Genomic DNA, 16,490 nt, shown 5'->3' with positions numbered 1-16,490 from the left:
ATGAATGGATCAGATCCCTGCATTCTGTGAAGAGGGGAGAGATGTCCGGTTATTATTGTAAGTGTTATACTTTGTGTAACTGCTCACATTATTTTAAGCAGTAATAAAAGTTCCTGTATGACCCGTCCACATGCTCTCACCTTTGGAAATGTCTTCTGTGTAGGAGGGCTCACCAAACATCTGAGGGAGGTACCGGTACTCGCCAGGATACTTCCCAGACAGCATCTTGAACATCAGTACGCCTAAACAATACACTGTTGCAGGCTTGCCATGATACTTTCCATGCCTGACCCACTCAGGGGGAGCATAATCTCTTGTGCCTGGAAGAAAGAACAAGATTTCGTCCATTGCAATGAATTTGTATTTCCATAGCTTTTTGTCGATTTATTCACCATAGATTTGTGGAATAATACGTACCACTGAATTTCGAACAAGAAGACTTCTTCAAGCGTTTGCTACAACCGAAGTCTATTAATTTGACCTGCAAGGTGTTTGGGTTGATGAGCAGGTTTTCCAGCTTGATGTCGCTGTGGAAGACGCCCCTCTCACTGCATATTCTTGCAGCAGTGACAACCTGACGCATCACAGCTCGTGCCGTCGATTCCTTGAGGATGCCACCATTTTGCAGTAAAAATATCCTCATATCTACACATGGCGTGGGCCGCTCTAAGACCAGTAGATATTCCTCTGGTGTCTCGTACCAGTCCAGCAGCTTTATTATTTGAGGAACACTGGGATTTTTGTTCATAAGAGCCATCATAGCGACCTCATTTGGAGGGGATTTGCCGAATAGACCCTACAGGAGAGATAATAGTTATACAAAAGTGAGATAATTAGGGGACATGGTTTAATTTAAATGAATTACTACAGAATTATGTCCTGCATTTGGGTAAGTATAGGTTTGAAGAGTTAAGTAATTGAAATACTGGAAATAGTTACTAAAGTTTCGGTCACTTTTACTGTCGACCGGCAAAAATTTTCAGGGCAAAATTTTGTCATTTTAATGGGAATTTTTGCATGAGGGTAAAGTCACGCGAATGAACTGTGCTGACTAACAGAAAGCTGCTTGGTTCGGAAGTTCATACGCTATTGACAATGGTCCTTTTGTGACTGCAAAATTTTGTTAAAATGTCCTATTGTTAATGTGACTGTGTACTCTGAGAGTAATAAAACGAAGAGAGGAATTGCCTACTTACAATATGGACATTTTCCATGGCTTCTGTCTTCAGCACATGTTTGATTGCCACCTGTTCTCCAAGGGAAAGAAAAAATAAGAATTTTTTTGTAAGAATGTTTTACAATTAATTAACTATATGTGCAGAGGTCACATGATTCCAGTAATTAACCTTGATGTAACTTTTAATGAATTTAAATTCCAACTTCCAAGAGTGCAAAAAAACTACCTTTCTTGAATCAGACAAACGGATCCCGTCGTAGACGCATCCATATGATCCTCTACCCAGCATTTTCATAGTTTCATAGTGCTGCAAGACTTCCCCTGTTAAAAAAAAAGAGGGACATACAAAATTTACAGTATAAACCACAAAAAAACATAAAAAATTCACATTAAAAATAGCTGTAGAATGGACACATTATTGTGGTGCCTCACACAACCAAAATCCATCCTCAGTTCACATTTTCATTTGGATAATAAAGACAATGTCCAGAAAAACATGTTAAAATGTAGGTACTTTTTGCACATTTTATGAGTCATGTTGGGGCTTGTTATATAAACTGACCTGTCTTTCCCTTTGAACTTATATGGATAATTTCATCCTCATTCTTCCAAGAAATGTCATCCGATGTCGAAGCTGAGTTGATGTTCTCCTCAGTCATAGATGGCACAGGCAGAGAAGGATTGCTGTTGTGTGAGATGATGCCACTTTGCTCTTGTCTGGTAATGTCTTTATCACCATCCGGCACACTGGTGGGAGAAGACACACAGCTGTGCCTGCTGTACACTGAGTTGTGTTCAGTGTCGCTGTTGTGTTCAGCTTCCCCATCAGAGCATCTCTCAGGCTGTTGGCTGCTGTCATTTCTGCACTGACTCTGTTGGGCTTCGGTGGAAGTGTTCTTGGATTTCCGAGACAAAACCCATCTAAGGAACTTCCCTTTCTTCTTCTTCTCTACTTTCTCTGGGACAGGCCTTGGCGACACAGATGCAGCAGCATCTTCCTTTACAATGTAACTGTGAGATTTGCACTGACCCATTGCTCCAGATGTCTCTCTGATGTTCTGTCACTAACTTATCACAAGTTCACTGAACGTAAATTGCACAGATCAAAATGAAATGCTAAAAATCATGAGATATAACACAGATCGAGAGATATAAAACAATTAGAGCAATTTTTCACCACAGATGTAACAGAAATACTAGTCAGATCGCTTGTACTACAGACCAGAAATCAACTGAACTGCTCGAAAACCAGAGAAGAGTTCTATGGGCGACTCTGCCTGTGACGTCACGAGTAGTGACGCGCGTCGGCCGGTTGCCAAGGGATTTTTTCGAATGTTTTTTTTCGAATGAAACTTGCAAAGATAACTGCTATTGTTTTGACAGAAAACTTTATAAACTTATATGTAAGGGAAAATCCACGGCTTGCTGTGCATTAATTTTCCCCCCAAAATGAATCAAATGTGCCCATCTCAAACAAATATCAGTGATAATATTGTGGTCAATAAAACAAAATCAATTTGATTATAATTAACATGATAACGTACGTTCAAAACTAAAGTAGCCTAAATTCACCTTTATTTTTATGTATCTGTCAGTCTGAGACTTCGTTGCCATAACGCAATATGTCACTTGCGTGTGTCTTGCTTCGGACTTGACTGACGGGTCTAAATAGTCTAACGGCAGGCTTAACCGTAGCTAAATAAATGTATGCGTTTTAAAACGAAAATGCACTACTAGTGTAAACGTAGATGTTCCACAGTCTGCTCGGGAACCGATGCTCTCGATACAAATATGGTTCTTTCATTGAGTAGTCGACGGCAGGAAGAAATCAAACCAAACAATTTCTAAACTTTTTTTTTCAATGATCAAAGGTAGTGTGTCGATTCAATTAAAAATACACATATCACATATTTTAAAATATATCATAATTCAGTGGTTCTCAACTCCAGTCCTCGGGACCCGCTGCTCTGCACATTTTGTATGTCTCCCTTATTTAACACACCTGAACCAGATCATCAGCTCGTCAGGAGAGACTCCATGAACTGATTTGAGTGTGTCAGATAAGAGAGACATACAAAATGTGCAGAGCACCGGGTCCCGAGGACTGGAGTTGCCATAGATCCATTTGTCCGGCGTCCCTCTCACATGAAACCAGAGAATGAGAATTGGCACTCTCTGGTTACTTCCGGTTTCTGGACTGGCTGCAGTAACACGTCTCTGTCCATGCGGGGGCGCTCGCAGGCGAGTGCAGAATGAATGGAGGTCTATGGCGCTATACCCATCAAATTCCACTTTTCTCAGGATATAATTTTTTGTCTAGTAATTTGAATGTTGTATCCGAAAGTAGATGCAAAGAAATTACACATTGCTGGGTGTTAGATTTTTTAGAGTCACTTATTTGCTTTAAAAAGTCTTTTAAAATGTCAATGACGTCATACACAGTGATAGTGCTTTACAGCATCGGTTCCCAACAGGGGGGTCGCGGCCCACAAGGGGGCCTCAGCGAGCTCTGTGGGGGGTCGCGTCATATTTTGAAAAGTTTTGAGCAATTTGCATTAAATAAAAGTCCTTAACTTTTTTCTGTTCAAAATGTATATAATGAGCGAGTTCATCATGAATCCATTTTCCAAACCGTGTTTTTGTCTTATCCTGAATCACTATGGTGGTACACCTATAATAAGTGATTACATTGGGACTATTTTACCCTGGTTCGGATCGCTGCCGCTGCGGAGTAGCCCAGTACCTCGCACACAGAGAGAGAAGTAGTTCCGGCTACAATGTTCTTCCGAAAGACGCATTATTCTGTTAATTCAATATTAAAGGATTTTAAACTATGGTAAATTTTTTGTGTCTTGTTATCTGACGCCTTTTTGTTGTATTGTGTAAGTTTAGCTAAATCATCTGCTGAAGTCTGTTGCAGATATAAATATTTATACTGATTCATAGAAGCGTCTAAGCACGATTGCAGACCCAGTCAACTTTGACCGTTCCAATATGGCGGACGACAGGCTCTAATGAGGAATCTATGTTCAAAGCTTCCTGTTTGCCGCCATCCACTAGGTGGCTTCAAAAGTAACAGTTGTATTTCAAGGGATGGCATGGCAACGGAATACAACCTGAGCCAGCTACAACGCTAGTGCTGAATGAGCCAAGTTAGTTTACTATATATTGATTTGAAATAATTAATCATTTAAATTCATTATTTGGTTCCCACTGAAAAGATGAGAAAACGAGGAGACAAATCCGCCAAAGAGAAAGCGGACAAGGTGGATTCTGGGATTGAGGAGGAAACATCTAAAACCGCAGGTATCCAACTGTAAAGACAGACTGGATTTTGATAATATTTATTATAACCAGAATATATGCTACGTCCCAAGATGGCAATTAAAGTTAACTGAATGTCATTGTTTTGTGGTATCACTCACACTAGATGATCGCCCGTGTTCAGGAAATCTGGAGTTGGACTTTACAGAACAGTGTAAACTCATGGGTGTGAAAAAGATCCCTTCAGTCAAGCTGAAGAAGTCAAAATCTGTGATGGGTAAATATGTTGTACATAAGACAATTGTGTTCTGCTCCCCTATTAAAGATGCTTTTTTTTAATGCCATAAAACTCTTAATTTTTCCAAAAAAAAAAAAAAAAAAACCTAACCTGGACTGAAGAACACAATCAATCTCAGAAATCCTTAGAAAGTCAAATGACAACATGGTCCCCTGAGCCCTGCCTTGAGATAGAGCTGGAGAATGAAGACCAGTCAATGACAGTCAAGATATCTGGTAAGGCCGTTGCTTCTTTGTGAACTATTAGATGCAGTTGTTAAAAATCCTAAGAAATATTTCATATCAAAATGTATTTTATTATTATTATTTTTTGATAGGGTGGAAGGTGGATGATATTATGCTTCAGGTGCTGAGCAGGACATTGCCGTCCCTCAGTAATTTCCAGTGCTTACAGTGAGCTTTTGTGTGTGTGTGTGTGTGTGTGTGTGTGTGTGTGTGTTGTATGTATGTTTATGGGTGTTAATGTTGCAAATAAACAGTATGTTATGTCCATTTCCCAATAACGGTGATGCTTTGCAGCATGTGGCGTGTAGGCCTGACGGATTGCACTTTCGCCTCCTTGAGAAACACTGTGTCTCTGTGCTCAAATCTCAGGTGAGAACAGTCAAAATGTCTTTAATGTCTAAAATTCCCATCATTAATCCTTTTTAGTGCCGTTAAGACCCACATTCAGTGTGTTTCATATGGTATTTAAAGTGCCCCTATTATGCTTTTTCAGATATTACCTACCTTTCATGTAATGTGTAATATAGCTGTTTGTGGATTTAAAAGGTCTACAAAGTTTTAAAGATTTAAGTGGACGCACAATAAATTGAGTTATTAACTATGTTTCCATCACCCTGTTTTTATGCGCATTTTGAAGTATCACATCAGAAACGAGTGATGGAAACGGCAAATTTCAACAACAACAAAAAAATTCCTAAAATTTCAAAAAAGTTTTTACTTTTTCATTTGCCGAATAAATTCTTACATAGCGAACATTAAACGCACGTGACTAATCGGCTGTTTCCGCTGATGGTGTTTTATTTATTGTTGGTTACTAGGTTACCAACACCACCGTCATCCGCTCGAACAACTTAATGGAAACGTACCAAATTAGTTTGATTTGTTTTTTTGCGAACTTTGAAAAGATTCGCTTCACGTTTGGATGGAAACCCCTGTTTCTCAAAAGAAAGAACCGATACTGAACTGCCTGCAACAGGTCCTCAGTAATTCCAGCCTTACTCCTTGCGCAAACCTATGTAGGTTTGTAACAGATGTACAATATTCAGATATGGTATCTTGCTGTAAGCAGTAGACCAATCACAACAGACTGGGCCATTTGACCAATCAGAGGAGAGTAGGCTCTTGGAAAGGAGGGGTAGAGACTGAATCCTTTATCGAACTGTTGTAGACACAAAGGAGATGCTTCGATGTATATTATGAGAAAATTAAAGTGTTTTTTGACCTTGGATGCATAAACCTATTGTAAGAGACCTCCAAACCTAAACTAGCATAATAGGGACACCAGAAAATATTAATTAGATCTCAGAATGTTATGTAAGCCATATTTCCAAGTCAATGCTATAGGTCTACTTTTTTCTTTACACCACAGACAAAGGGCCACATTTACTAAACAGTGCAAATTAGCGTGAGAGCGCAATTCCAAAAAAACGCTGATGGAAGTGGAAAGTTCTGTGCGTGATCTTCTGATGACGTGCAAATTAAAGAACATAGATGCAGCCGGATAATTTCCAGAATGACCAATGCAAACTACCAGTTAGCGTCTGGTTTAAGACGTAAATAATGGCGTCAACCTTAGTTAATTACTTTGCATTAGCCATTTAAATTGTCTCCTCCCATAAATTTTGCATCTGTTGTGGCAAAAACAATCATCATCACTGCATAAGAGACACCAAGAATCAAATTGTATTTAAAAGCTATTTATTCTCCTCCATGAGGCTTAGTCACAAAATCACAGCAGCTACCCCGTGACGTGAGCAAGACCTGACACCCAGCCCAGGAAATTCCCTTCTTATACTCCTTCTTCAAGGTCTTTTCTCTGTAGTTTTCCACTCACCCAGCATGGCTACATCACATTTAGAATAGAATGACCCCTCTAACCCCCCTTGGCTAAATTATCTTCCATACCTAAAGAGTTAAAGGTTCTTAACCATTTGTCTTACTGTGTGTGTCTTGCTTACGCCAGGTGCACAAACATACATATATCCTGTTCACATTCCACAATATAGACATGTGACGCATTATGTTGCAATATATGTTGAAGATCAATGGAAATACATTTTTCCATTACACATCTGAAAGGGAAACTCCTACAAATGCATATGCAATTATTATAAGGTCAGCTGCAAAAACAACTGTCCACGCCTTTTCAGTACGAATTTTTCACTGTGTGTCTTTAGTAAGTCCTGACAGTAGTGTTTTAACGCCAAAAGAGTGTTTGCGCTGCCGCAAACTGTTGGTAAATCTTACCCAAATGATCTATTCGGAAAAGAAATAATGATAATGTGATAATAGATACTGGAAAATCTGATGACATCATCTACCAATTTATATCTTGCTAGGAATCTGGTTTTGGATGGCAATCCACTCCCTGAGCAGAGCTACCACTTACTTATAGGGGAGGACAGCATGTGAGTCATTCTCATTTTTAACACACACACACACACACACACACACACACACACACACACACACACACACACACACACACACACACACACACACACACACACACACACACACACACATTTATATGTGTTTATAATGTTACCAAAAATGTCTATTTCAAATAAATGCTGTTTTGAACTTTTTATTCATCAAAGAATCCTTCCATTCATCAAAAATGTATCACGGTTTCCACAAAAATATTACACAGCACAAATTTTTTAATAATAATAAATGTTTCTTGAGCACCAAATCAGTATATTCGAATGATTTCTGAAGGATCATGTGACACTGAAGACTGGAATAATGATGCTGAAAATTCAGCTTTACCATCACAGGAATAAATTACATTTTAAAATAAAAAACAATTTGATAATATTTCTCAATATTACAGTTTTTACTGTATTTTTCATTAAACAAATGCAGCCTTGACTTCTTTCAAAACATTTAAAAAATCTGACCCAAAACCTTTGAATGGAAGTATATATACAGATAGTTATTAATACTTTAACCTAATCCTAACCCCTGTAAAGGTTGGTTTGCCTACAGTGGTTCATGCTACAGGATTGCCGAATGACTAAAGAAACGTTATCTGCAAGATTGTAGAAAACTGTACATTTCTTGTCTTTGCACCCACTGCTACTTATGCTAACAATGGAAATAAGCGCAGTTATAATAGCAAAATATGTGGGAGAGCATTGCTATAGTGGGACGATATTGTATTGGAATAGGTAGCACTTCAAAGTTATTGAATCAAAACTAGTTTTGTAAACATCATTTGTAATTGAAAAGGTTTAATGACGATATCTTGTTGGTTAACTCAAAAGAGTTACAAAATAGATTTATGAGATGATAAAATCATATACCATTAACTGTACCCAGCATGTATGTAAAATGTTGAGAGAGAGAGAGAGAGAGAGAGAGAGGATTGCTTTAGAAAAGAAAAGAGAGAAAGAGCCATTCTAGGAGGAGAGCCCAAGACTAGATCTAGAGAAAGAGAAAAAGAAGAGAGAAAGCAACAGTTTGGGTTAGGGTTATTCTTTTATTCCTTCTTTCACCATGTGACTAAAACCCAAATCAGAGACATTCAAACTGACCAATCAGAAGATTACAACTTCCCCCACCGTAAAGGTGTGACAATTCAATTTCCAAATGGCCCTTGGAGGGGGTTGGAACAGGAAAGCAAGTCTTTGTTGATTTTCAACCTTACACCCTAAAAGAACACTTTCTATATTTTTACAAATAAAGTTCTGTCAGATTTAGCTAACTTCTGGGTACAAAGTTGTCCCCAAAATATGGCTTTGCTTAACTTAAATGTATTATAATGTTATCAAAATGCATTATTTGTAATTACACTCAGCTCTTTTTAAATAATGTCTATGCTAGGCTGACAGACTTATCACTACGCAACAGTCATATAGGAGATGAAGGAGCTCGTCTGATTGGCTCGTCTCTGTCCACTGTATCCACTGCCAACACAAAACTCCTGTCACTCAACCTGGCCTTTAATAGCATTGGTGATGCAGGTGCAAATCACATTGCTCAGGTGTGTAGAATTGAAGTCTGTCCGTCTGAAGGTGTCTGAAGACTGCATACACTTAAAATTGAGTGCTTATTATCACCCATCCCTCTTTCTAAAGGGTCTGCGTCTCAACCGTTCCTTGCTATGTCTGTCCTTATCCCACAATCAAATAGGAGATGAAGGAGCAGCTTGTTTGGCTGAGGTACACATACAGTTTGAACTTCTATTAACAACTACATCTCATTTGCCTTACTTTGAGACATTAGACTGTGAAACATGCATATTTCTATGACACTCTTTCTCATTTCTTTCTTTAGGTGCTTGGCCCCTTTGCTCTGACTCATGAGGAGATAGTTGAGAGGAGGAAGCTGTTAATAATTAAAGTTGAACAATCGGTGATCCAGCCGTCTCTGGTTAGTCTTGCAGACTCACAGGAGCAGCCTCTTTCCGTCCGCAGCAGCTCTTCGCTGGATCGCTTCAACAAGATTGCAAAGAGCCCCATCAAAAAGAAGGTAAAGCATTTTTGGAAAGGCTCATGGCTCATGGCTATATTTCTGTATCCTATTGTCACCTGCATTGCTGTTTGCGACAGAAGCATGCCAAACACACATGAAAAGAGTATGTCACTCATGATTTAGATAAAATACAATGGTTTACAGTTGTTTAAGAATGGTTATGTGTAGGACAACCCTATAAAAGAGGAGAAACCAGCGCCAGCTCAGGTAGCCAAGAAAGAGGAGACAAAAGTGGCCAAGAAAGGTAATTCAACTAATTTGACTCCTATTTGTTTGAGATTCATAAGTGCACTTTATTTTTGATGGTTTACATGTAAAGTGAATATTTCAATTTCTTGTTTTTCACTCAGATGATAAAGTTCCCCGTAGTCAGGCTGGAAAGATAGGAGCCAAAGACAAGAATCTGCCAGTGTCTGAACAAGAGGTAAGAATTAATTTAACAACTCATCCCATTATGAAAATGTATATGGGTAAATAAATATTTAAGATACTGTGAGATACTTTATGAAATTATTATTGACCCATCATTATATGATCTGACATATATTGTAATCAATAATATAATCCTTTCAAACATTTTGAACACATTTCAGCCAGAGAATACAGTGCTTTCATAATTATTAGGCAAGTCGATATTCTGATCACATTTTTTTCCAAGCACATTTTACCAATTCCAAACCACATCAATCTTAATAATACTATTCATTTTGTATATAATCATTTATAAGTGATATATAATTATTAACGATGGCAGGAAGTGAAAAACGCCTTATGTAGATGTGCATAATGTTAAAGGGATAGTTCACTTTGAAATTCATTTTTGGTATGTTTTAGCTTACCTCAAGGGCATCCAAGATGTAGGTGTCTTTTTTTCCGCGGTAGTTTCAATTTTGATATTTTTAGGTCAAACCGTTCTTGTCTGTCAGTCATATAATGCAGGTCTATGGTCACGGTCTCAAAACACAAGCACAGAGTCCAAATTAAAACAATTCCCCGTCGTCCAAATTAAACAATTCCCCATCGTAAGTACACATTGATGGCCTGAGACACGAAACGAGCGGTTTGTGTGAGAAAACGAACAGTATTTATATCGTTTTTACCTCTTATACGCAGACATGTCCGAGTGATCTGATCTGACGTGTACGCAGACTGGTGCATAGATATATACACTAGATGTCACCTTAAAGACATTCGTTCCAATGAACTGCCGTAGACAAAGCGACATCTAGTGTATATATATCTATGCACCAGTCTGCGCACACGTCACACACCAGGATGCGCGAGCGCCCTCAGATCACTTGGACGTGGCTGCGTATAAGAGCTAAAAACTATATAAATACTGTTCGTTTTCTCACACAAACCGCTCGTTTCGTGTCTCAGGCCATCAATGTGTACTTACGATGGGGAATTGTTTAATTTGGACGACGGGGAATTGTTTTAATTTGGACTCTGTGCTTGTGTTTTGAGACCGTGACCATAGACCTGCATTATATGACTGACAGACAAGAACGGTTTGACCTAAAAATATCAAAATTGAAACTACTGCGGAAAAAAAGACACCTACATCTTGGATGCCCTTGAGGTAAGCTAAAACATACCAAAAATGAATTTCAAAGTGAACTATCCCTTTAAGCATGTTTTCTTTTACATGTAAAATGGGCCAAATAAGACATTTAGTTTTTTTTTTATTCGCTTTGGTACTATTTTCACAAGTAAGGTGTACATTATCAAAACTCTCAGTGCTAATATCACACCAGATCATCAAAAGTGCACTTTTTTCAAACATTTCATCATGTTTTTAATTGTGTTGGTACAACACTCAAAATCACAAAGTATCCTTTTCACTACACAAAATAACTGTTTCATCTATAATCGAAATCATTGTCCTTGTGGGGACATATATACTGTAGGTATATATGTATACAGCTTGTATATCATACTAAGTGATGTTTGTTGAATATGTCAACATACAGAAAGTTTTCTGTGATGATTATAGTTAGGGGTAAGGGATATAATAGGCCTATACAGTTTGTACAGAATAAAAATCATTATGTCTATGGAAAGTCCCCATAAAACATGAAACACAACATTTGTGAACATAAAGCAGGATAGAGTACAAAGGAGAGGATACAGGCAACAACTGTATAACATCAGATTGATCAGAGATGCATCAGAAGAAGGGAGACAGATGGCATAAAATATAGTACATTACAGCATGCCATGTGATACTGTAAACATATTACCATGTTAGAGACTGCCACATTACTGTTACTCACCCTTCATCTGTAAAGTACAGTATAGATTCAGTCATATGGCAGAGTGAAAACATTTACTGTATTGCCAACTGTGTTCTAGCACAGAACCTCATGGCAGTTTCATAACCACACCTCATAATCACACCTTTTGATAACACACTAGATAGATACTATATTACAAACATTATGGATTCAATTTCATAAGTTATGTAATGTAAGTGTATTTTCTAATGTGGCAGCTGTAGCCTGTATTACTGTAATTATTTCAGCAACAAGGGTGAATTGAAACATGTATCTTGCATTGTTTGCTGTTTAATTAATTGATTGTTAAATGTACTAAATTGAAGGAAGATCATACTGTTGTGTTTCTGTGATTAAACTTAATGTTCTCATTACATATTACAATAATCTTGTGTTTGAAACAATGATTATGTGGACTGAAATGTGTAGAACTGTAATGAAAGCATGAGATCAGGTTTTGAAAGAATGACCAGCTTTGTTACAAGTGTGATCAGTTTGGATTTTTGTTCTAAGAGTTTTGAAAATGGACACCTTACTTGTGAAAATAGTAAAAAAAAAAATAAAAAAACCTGTAACTCACACTGAAAGTCACGAATTATTAAAAGCCCATGAGAAGGATGCAATACTATAGAAATCGCAAAGTAAAGGTGTGACCATTGGACAAGAAATGCTCACCAACAGGTTGAGAAATGTAGTGATTTTACTTCCGCCTGCCCAGGGATGCCAATTATGTGTTTATTGGTACTTAGGTCACCTCTGACGTGAGTTTTGGATCACACGTTACTTAAGTTGTGGTTGTATATATCAGATGACCACTTTTGACCACAAAAGATGAGACTTTTACCTTGGCAGTATGAGAACACTCCCAACAGGGGGCTGTTCAATCATTTAGAATTAATGTTACCTGGAGGGAGTTGGTCAGCTGATTTATCTGAAAGATTGATGAGATATTGTTAAATTGTAGAGCCTCTTCTGCATTATCAACACAAGGAAGACACAAGTGTAATAAGATACATTTTATTAACAAAAGATAAACCAGAATAACTAACACAACTACTAAATGAAAACCATGAATGATAAAGGAATAAAATGCAGCCGGTATCCGTTTCAACAACCTTAAACACAAAGATCTGTGAGATGCTGATCTCCAGGAGCACTAAGGGGTCCTAAAATCTGGAACACGCAGATGAGGCCCTGAAGAAGGTGCAGAAGGTCCTTAACAATCTGGAACACGCAGACGAAGGAACTCTCTGGAGCTTAACCTTGTTGCAAATGTCCATTTGTCTTCTGCTTCTCTGGGACAGACACTCAGAACTTGGTCAATCTGCTTTTGTCTCTCTGGCATGGAGACTTGGAACGTGCTGCATCTGTTACTGTCTCCCTGGACAAAGACTCTGAACGTAAAGTTTGTTAATGTCTATATCCTCACAGACTGGAGACTCAGAATGAGGTTATATCTGTTACTGCCTCACAAGCTGTAGAATCAGAGCATGAGACCTGTTTCTGTCTCACCTTTGCATGCTGGAGACCCAGGATGGTGTATCTGTTATGTCTCAGCCGTTGGGAGACTCAGAACTTTGTTGATCTGTTTCTGTCTCACCTTTGCAGGCCCGAGACTCAGAACTTGTATCTGTTGCTGGCTTCCCTGTAAACGGGATGCAGGCTCAGAACAAGGAGTGTCTTTTGAAAGGGTACCTTTATCCCTTTCCGATGAGAAGGAGATTGCAATTTTGGTGCTTCTCGATTCCAGAGCTGTGATTGGCTGCTGGCATCAGAGGGGACACACACAGTGTGGGGACACAACCCATCTTTCCCCTGTGAAACTCATTTCCATAATGCACACAGTTAGAAGTCTTTAGAAGTGTCTTTAAAGTTTTACCAATGCATTTCTCACTTTCCAAACCACCACCAGAATACATTTGCCAATATTCTAAACCAGAGGTCTTCAATCCTGCTCCTGGAGGGCCACTGTCCTGCAAAGTGTGCTGAAGCAGGTTGGAACTAAACTCTGCAGGACAGTGGCCCTCCAGGAGCAGGATTGAAGACCTCTGTACAAATAGAATCCAAAGAAGATGGAAAAAGATTGAACTGACATGCATTCATTCATTTGTACTGTGGTAGATTTTCCCCTACGCACCTGACTTAAGTTAAACCTGTGTCGTCTCCTAATCGACGCCCCTAAACGTCTCCTGATCGACGTTCAATAATATTTATCCTCTGGGTGCAGGGCAGAAACTGCATTTGAACCAATCAGAAGTCCTGTCCTTCCCAGGCTTGGTACCAGAGATCTTCTTGCCCTCTAAGAGGTGTTTGGCTGTTGTCCTAGCGTCTTTATCTGATGCCGTTGGACAGTTTGTTTGTGTTGGTTGTGGTAGATTTTTCCCTAAACCCAACTACGTCCTATAATATTTATACTCTAGCGCGTCTACACGTCGACGGCGGCTGAGTCGAATCCTATTAGTCGGGGAGCCAAAGTCTCAAAAATGGGTTGAACCTGACATGGTCTGCCATACTTTTTATTTGAGACCTGACCATACTTTTGACTTAGCCATATTTCTAACATGCAGTAAAACGTGACACTCAACAAACCTAGCCAGTTCAGATATTTCATGTGTTCTAGCTCAAACACACCTGTTGCAACTAATGAAGCCCTTGATTAGTTGCATCAGGCGGGCTTGAGACAACACCTGTTTTGCAGAGTTGTGCTGTTGTGAGGGATTCTATTCAGGGGGTTTAAATAATTTTGAGACTGCGGAAGTCATTAAAAGTTGCATTTTCAGTTCGATTTGGGGAAACCACTTGAAACATTTGTTGTATTGAGCTATTTCAATTACTTTTGTTTGATTTGTTCATTGCAAACAGCTTAAAAGTCTGAAAATGTTGCTAATAAACCTGATTTGCAATGGGAGTTGAATTATTTTGATCACAACTGTATATATCACTTATAAATGGTTATTAATGTGGTTTGGAATTGGTAAAATGGGCTTGAAAAAACTTTGATCAGAATATCATTTTGCCTAATATTTATATCTCCATTCCATCTTTGTCCAGGATAAGATAATGGAATGTACTAAGATGTCAGAGAAAATAACTTCCTAAATGTTTAGGAAGCCTCTTTGCTATAATAAGAGCTTTGAAAATTAAACATCCTTCACATTAAGCATGGTAACATTTGTATGTCAGACAGTGGAGGTGGTTGAGACGGTGATTCCTCTGTTGGATCCTGGAATTGTGCACACTGGAGGGAAAGTCATTCATCCAGGAAACACATGCCTTACTTCTCTGAATCTGTCGGGTGATTTCATTTCAGACTTGATTTTATTTCAGTATTAGAGTAAAACAAACTAGTATGTTATGGCTGTAACATTTTCTTTTCTGATAATTCAGGAAATAAACTGACTGAGCAGTCACTCAAGCTGTTCCTCTCATCTTTGGAAGGCCAGGGTGAAGGTGGACTTCTGCGTCTTTCTCTCAATGTGAGTCTCATCACTCTTCCTAAACCTTTTTAAAACCCTCTATGGTGTATTGTCATTATAAATGACGCAGAGCAAATTGCATTTAAATACAATAATAACATTCAACCAAAAAAAGAATTACATATTTATATTATAATATGACATCCCATTCATGTTTGGTCACATGCTGTCAAGGCTCCATTGTGAGTTCATTTTAGACTGAGAAATACAATATTAAAAATATTGTACATCCAATGTTGTCATTTTTAATGCACATTTTGTCAAATAAATTACTCAAAGTGTTTTGTGAAACACTAAGACCTTTTCAGTAGTTTTCAGATAGAAAACTAATTTTGTAAAATGATTTTAGACTTAAACATATGTAAAATATAAAGTCATTTATTTTTTCTAGCTGTGATTTCATAATAAGTCCCATACCGGGATAAAGGGCTTTTCTTAATTTCAGCTATGTTTTTCAGAGAAATCGGTTTCCATCCGATTGTGACATCTTCCTGAAGATACAGGAAATGATGGCTCTCAAGGACCCTCTGAACAAAAACAACACTGGTCAGGTGGAGGATGAACATGGTGAACGAAAGACCACCAGTGCAGCTTCACAATACAAATGACAAGAAAATAAACTTTAACATGAGAATATAGCATATCAATATCTCATGGTATCCCATAATTTTAAACTTTCTAAGTCTTCTGATTTTCTTCTGAAATGTTTGTTAAATTGCAATTTTCATACACACTGACACAGACCGTAAAGAGCTCTAGACACAGTGTTAAATATTACTTTGTTTAACATTTTGGTCACTACATGTTATTTCTTTGTTTTGATAACTTTTCTAGCATTCTAAAATGTGGAAAATATTCAAAGGCTTACAGAAAAACAGTTTTGAACATTTTGCTCTGTATTTCTTTTCTGCTATATTTCAGCACATTTTAGCTGAATAATTATTTATGCAATTGTCATTGTGTCATATGCTACATCTTTATGAAAATAAAGCAAGTCCACATAATAAGTATGTTACTCTATTTTTCATTCATTTGGAGAACTGCATACTTTTCATACTAACAAAACCACTGTGATTGGTCACATCGCTGAGATGGCACGTGACAATGCGGCGCCCATGAGTGAACTTGACGAACATATGATAATCAATAAAAGCCATTTGATAGAAAGCACACGACGCAGCTTTAAACAACAACAATAATGATCATTTAGACCAACCACACTCAACAAATTACGTCCAGCTACCTCCGTTAAATATATTTTGGTCTTCATTGTGTTTGAAGTGATTGAAGGTTTAT

The 16,490-nt window shown here is 38.1% G+C and overlaps 1 protein-coding gene across 1 annotated transcript; it reads left to right on the top strand.

Annotated features, from left to right (window-relative positions):
- The first annotated feature begins 4,261 nt into the window (after positions 1-4,261).
- On the top strand, positions 4,262-16,204 carry lrrc71 (leucine rich repeat containing 71). The gene is made up of 14 exons (XM_082185399.1): positions 4,262-4,483; positions 4,608-4,718; positions 4,841-4,954; positions 5,056-5,131; positions 5,258-5,332; positions 7,303-7,371; positions 8,792-8,951; positions 9,046-9,129; positions 9,245-9,439; positions 9,611-9,686; positions 9,793-9,866; positions 14,902-15,013; positions 15,106-15,194; positions 15,653-16,204. Exons 1-14 carry the CDS (start codon positions 4,399-4,401, stop codon positions 15,800-15,802), a joined length of 1,470 nt encoding a protein of 489 aa, XP_082041525.1. The 5' UTR covers positions 4,262-4,398; the 3' UTR covers positions 15,803-16,204.
- Positions 16,205-16,490: the final 286 nt, after the last annotated feature.

The sequence above is a fragment of the Leuciscus leuciscus genome (genome assembly GCF_965113295.1).
Source record: "Leuciscus leuciscus genome assembly, chromosome: 12".
In the NCBI taxonomy this organism is placed as follows: Eukaryota; Metazoa; Chordata; class Actinopteri; order Cypriniformes; family Leuciscidae; genus Leuciscus; species Leuciscus leuciscus.
Note: the sequence above shows the minus strand (reverse complement) of the source record. Positions and strands in the feature narration are given on the sequence as shown.

Bases quoted from the DNA above. Each gene is read 5' to 3' on its own strand.
- lrrc71 (XM_082185399.1), top strand. From the start codon at position 4,399: ATGAGAAAACGAGGAGACAAATCCGCCAAAGAGAAAGCGGACAAGGTG. The intron at 4,955-5,055 runs GTAAGGCCGTTG...ATTTTTTGATAG, and splicing joins AATGACAGTCAAGATATCTG to GGTGGAAGGTGGATGATATT. The intron at 7,372-8,791 runs GTGAGTCATTCT...TGTCTATGCTAG, and splicing joins CTTATAGGGGAGGACAGCAT to GCTGACAGACTTATCACTAC.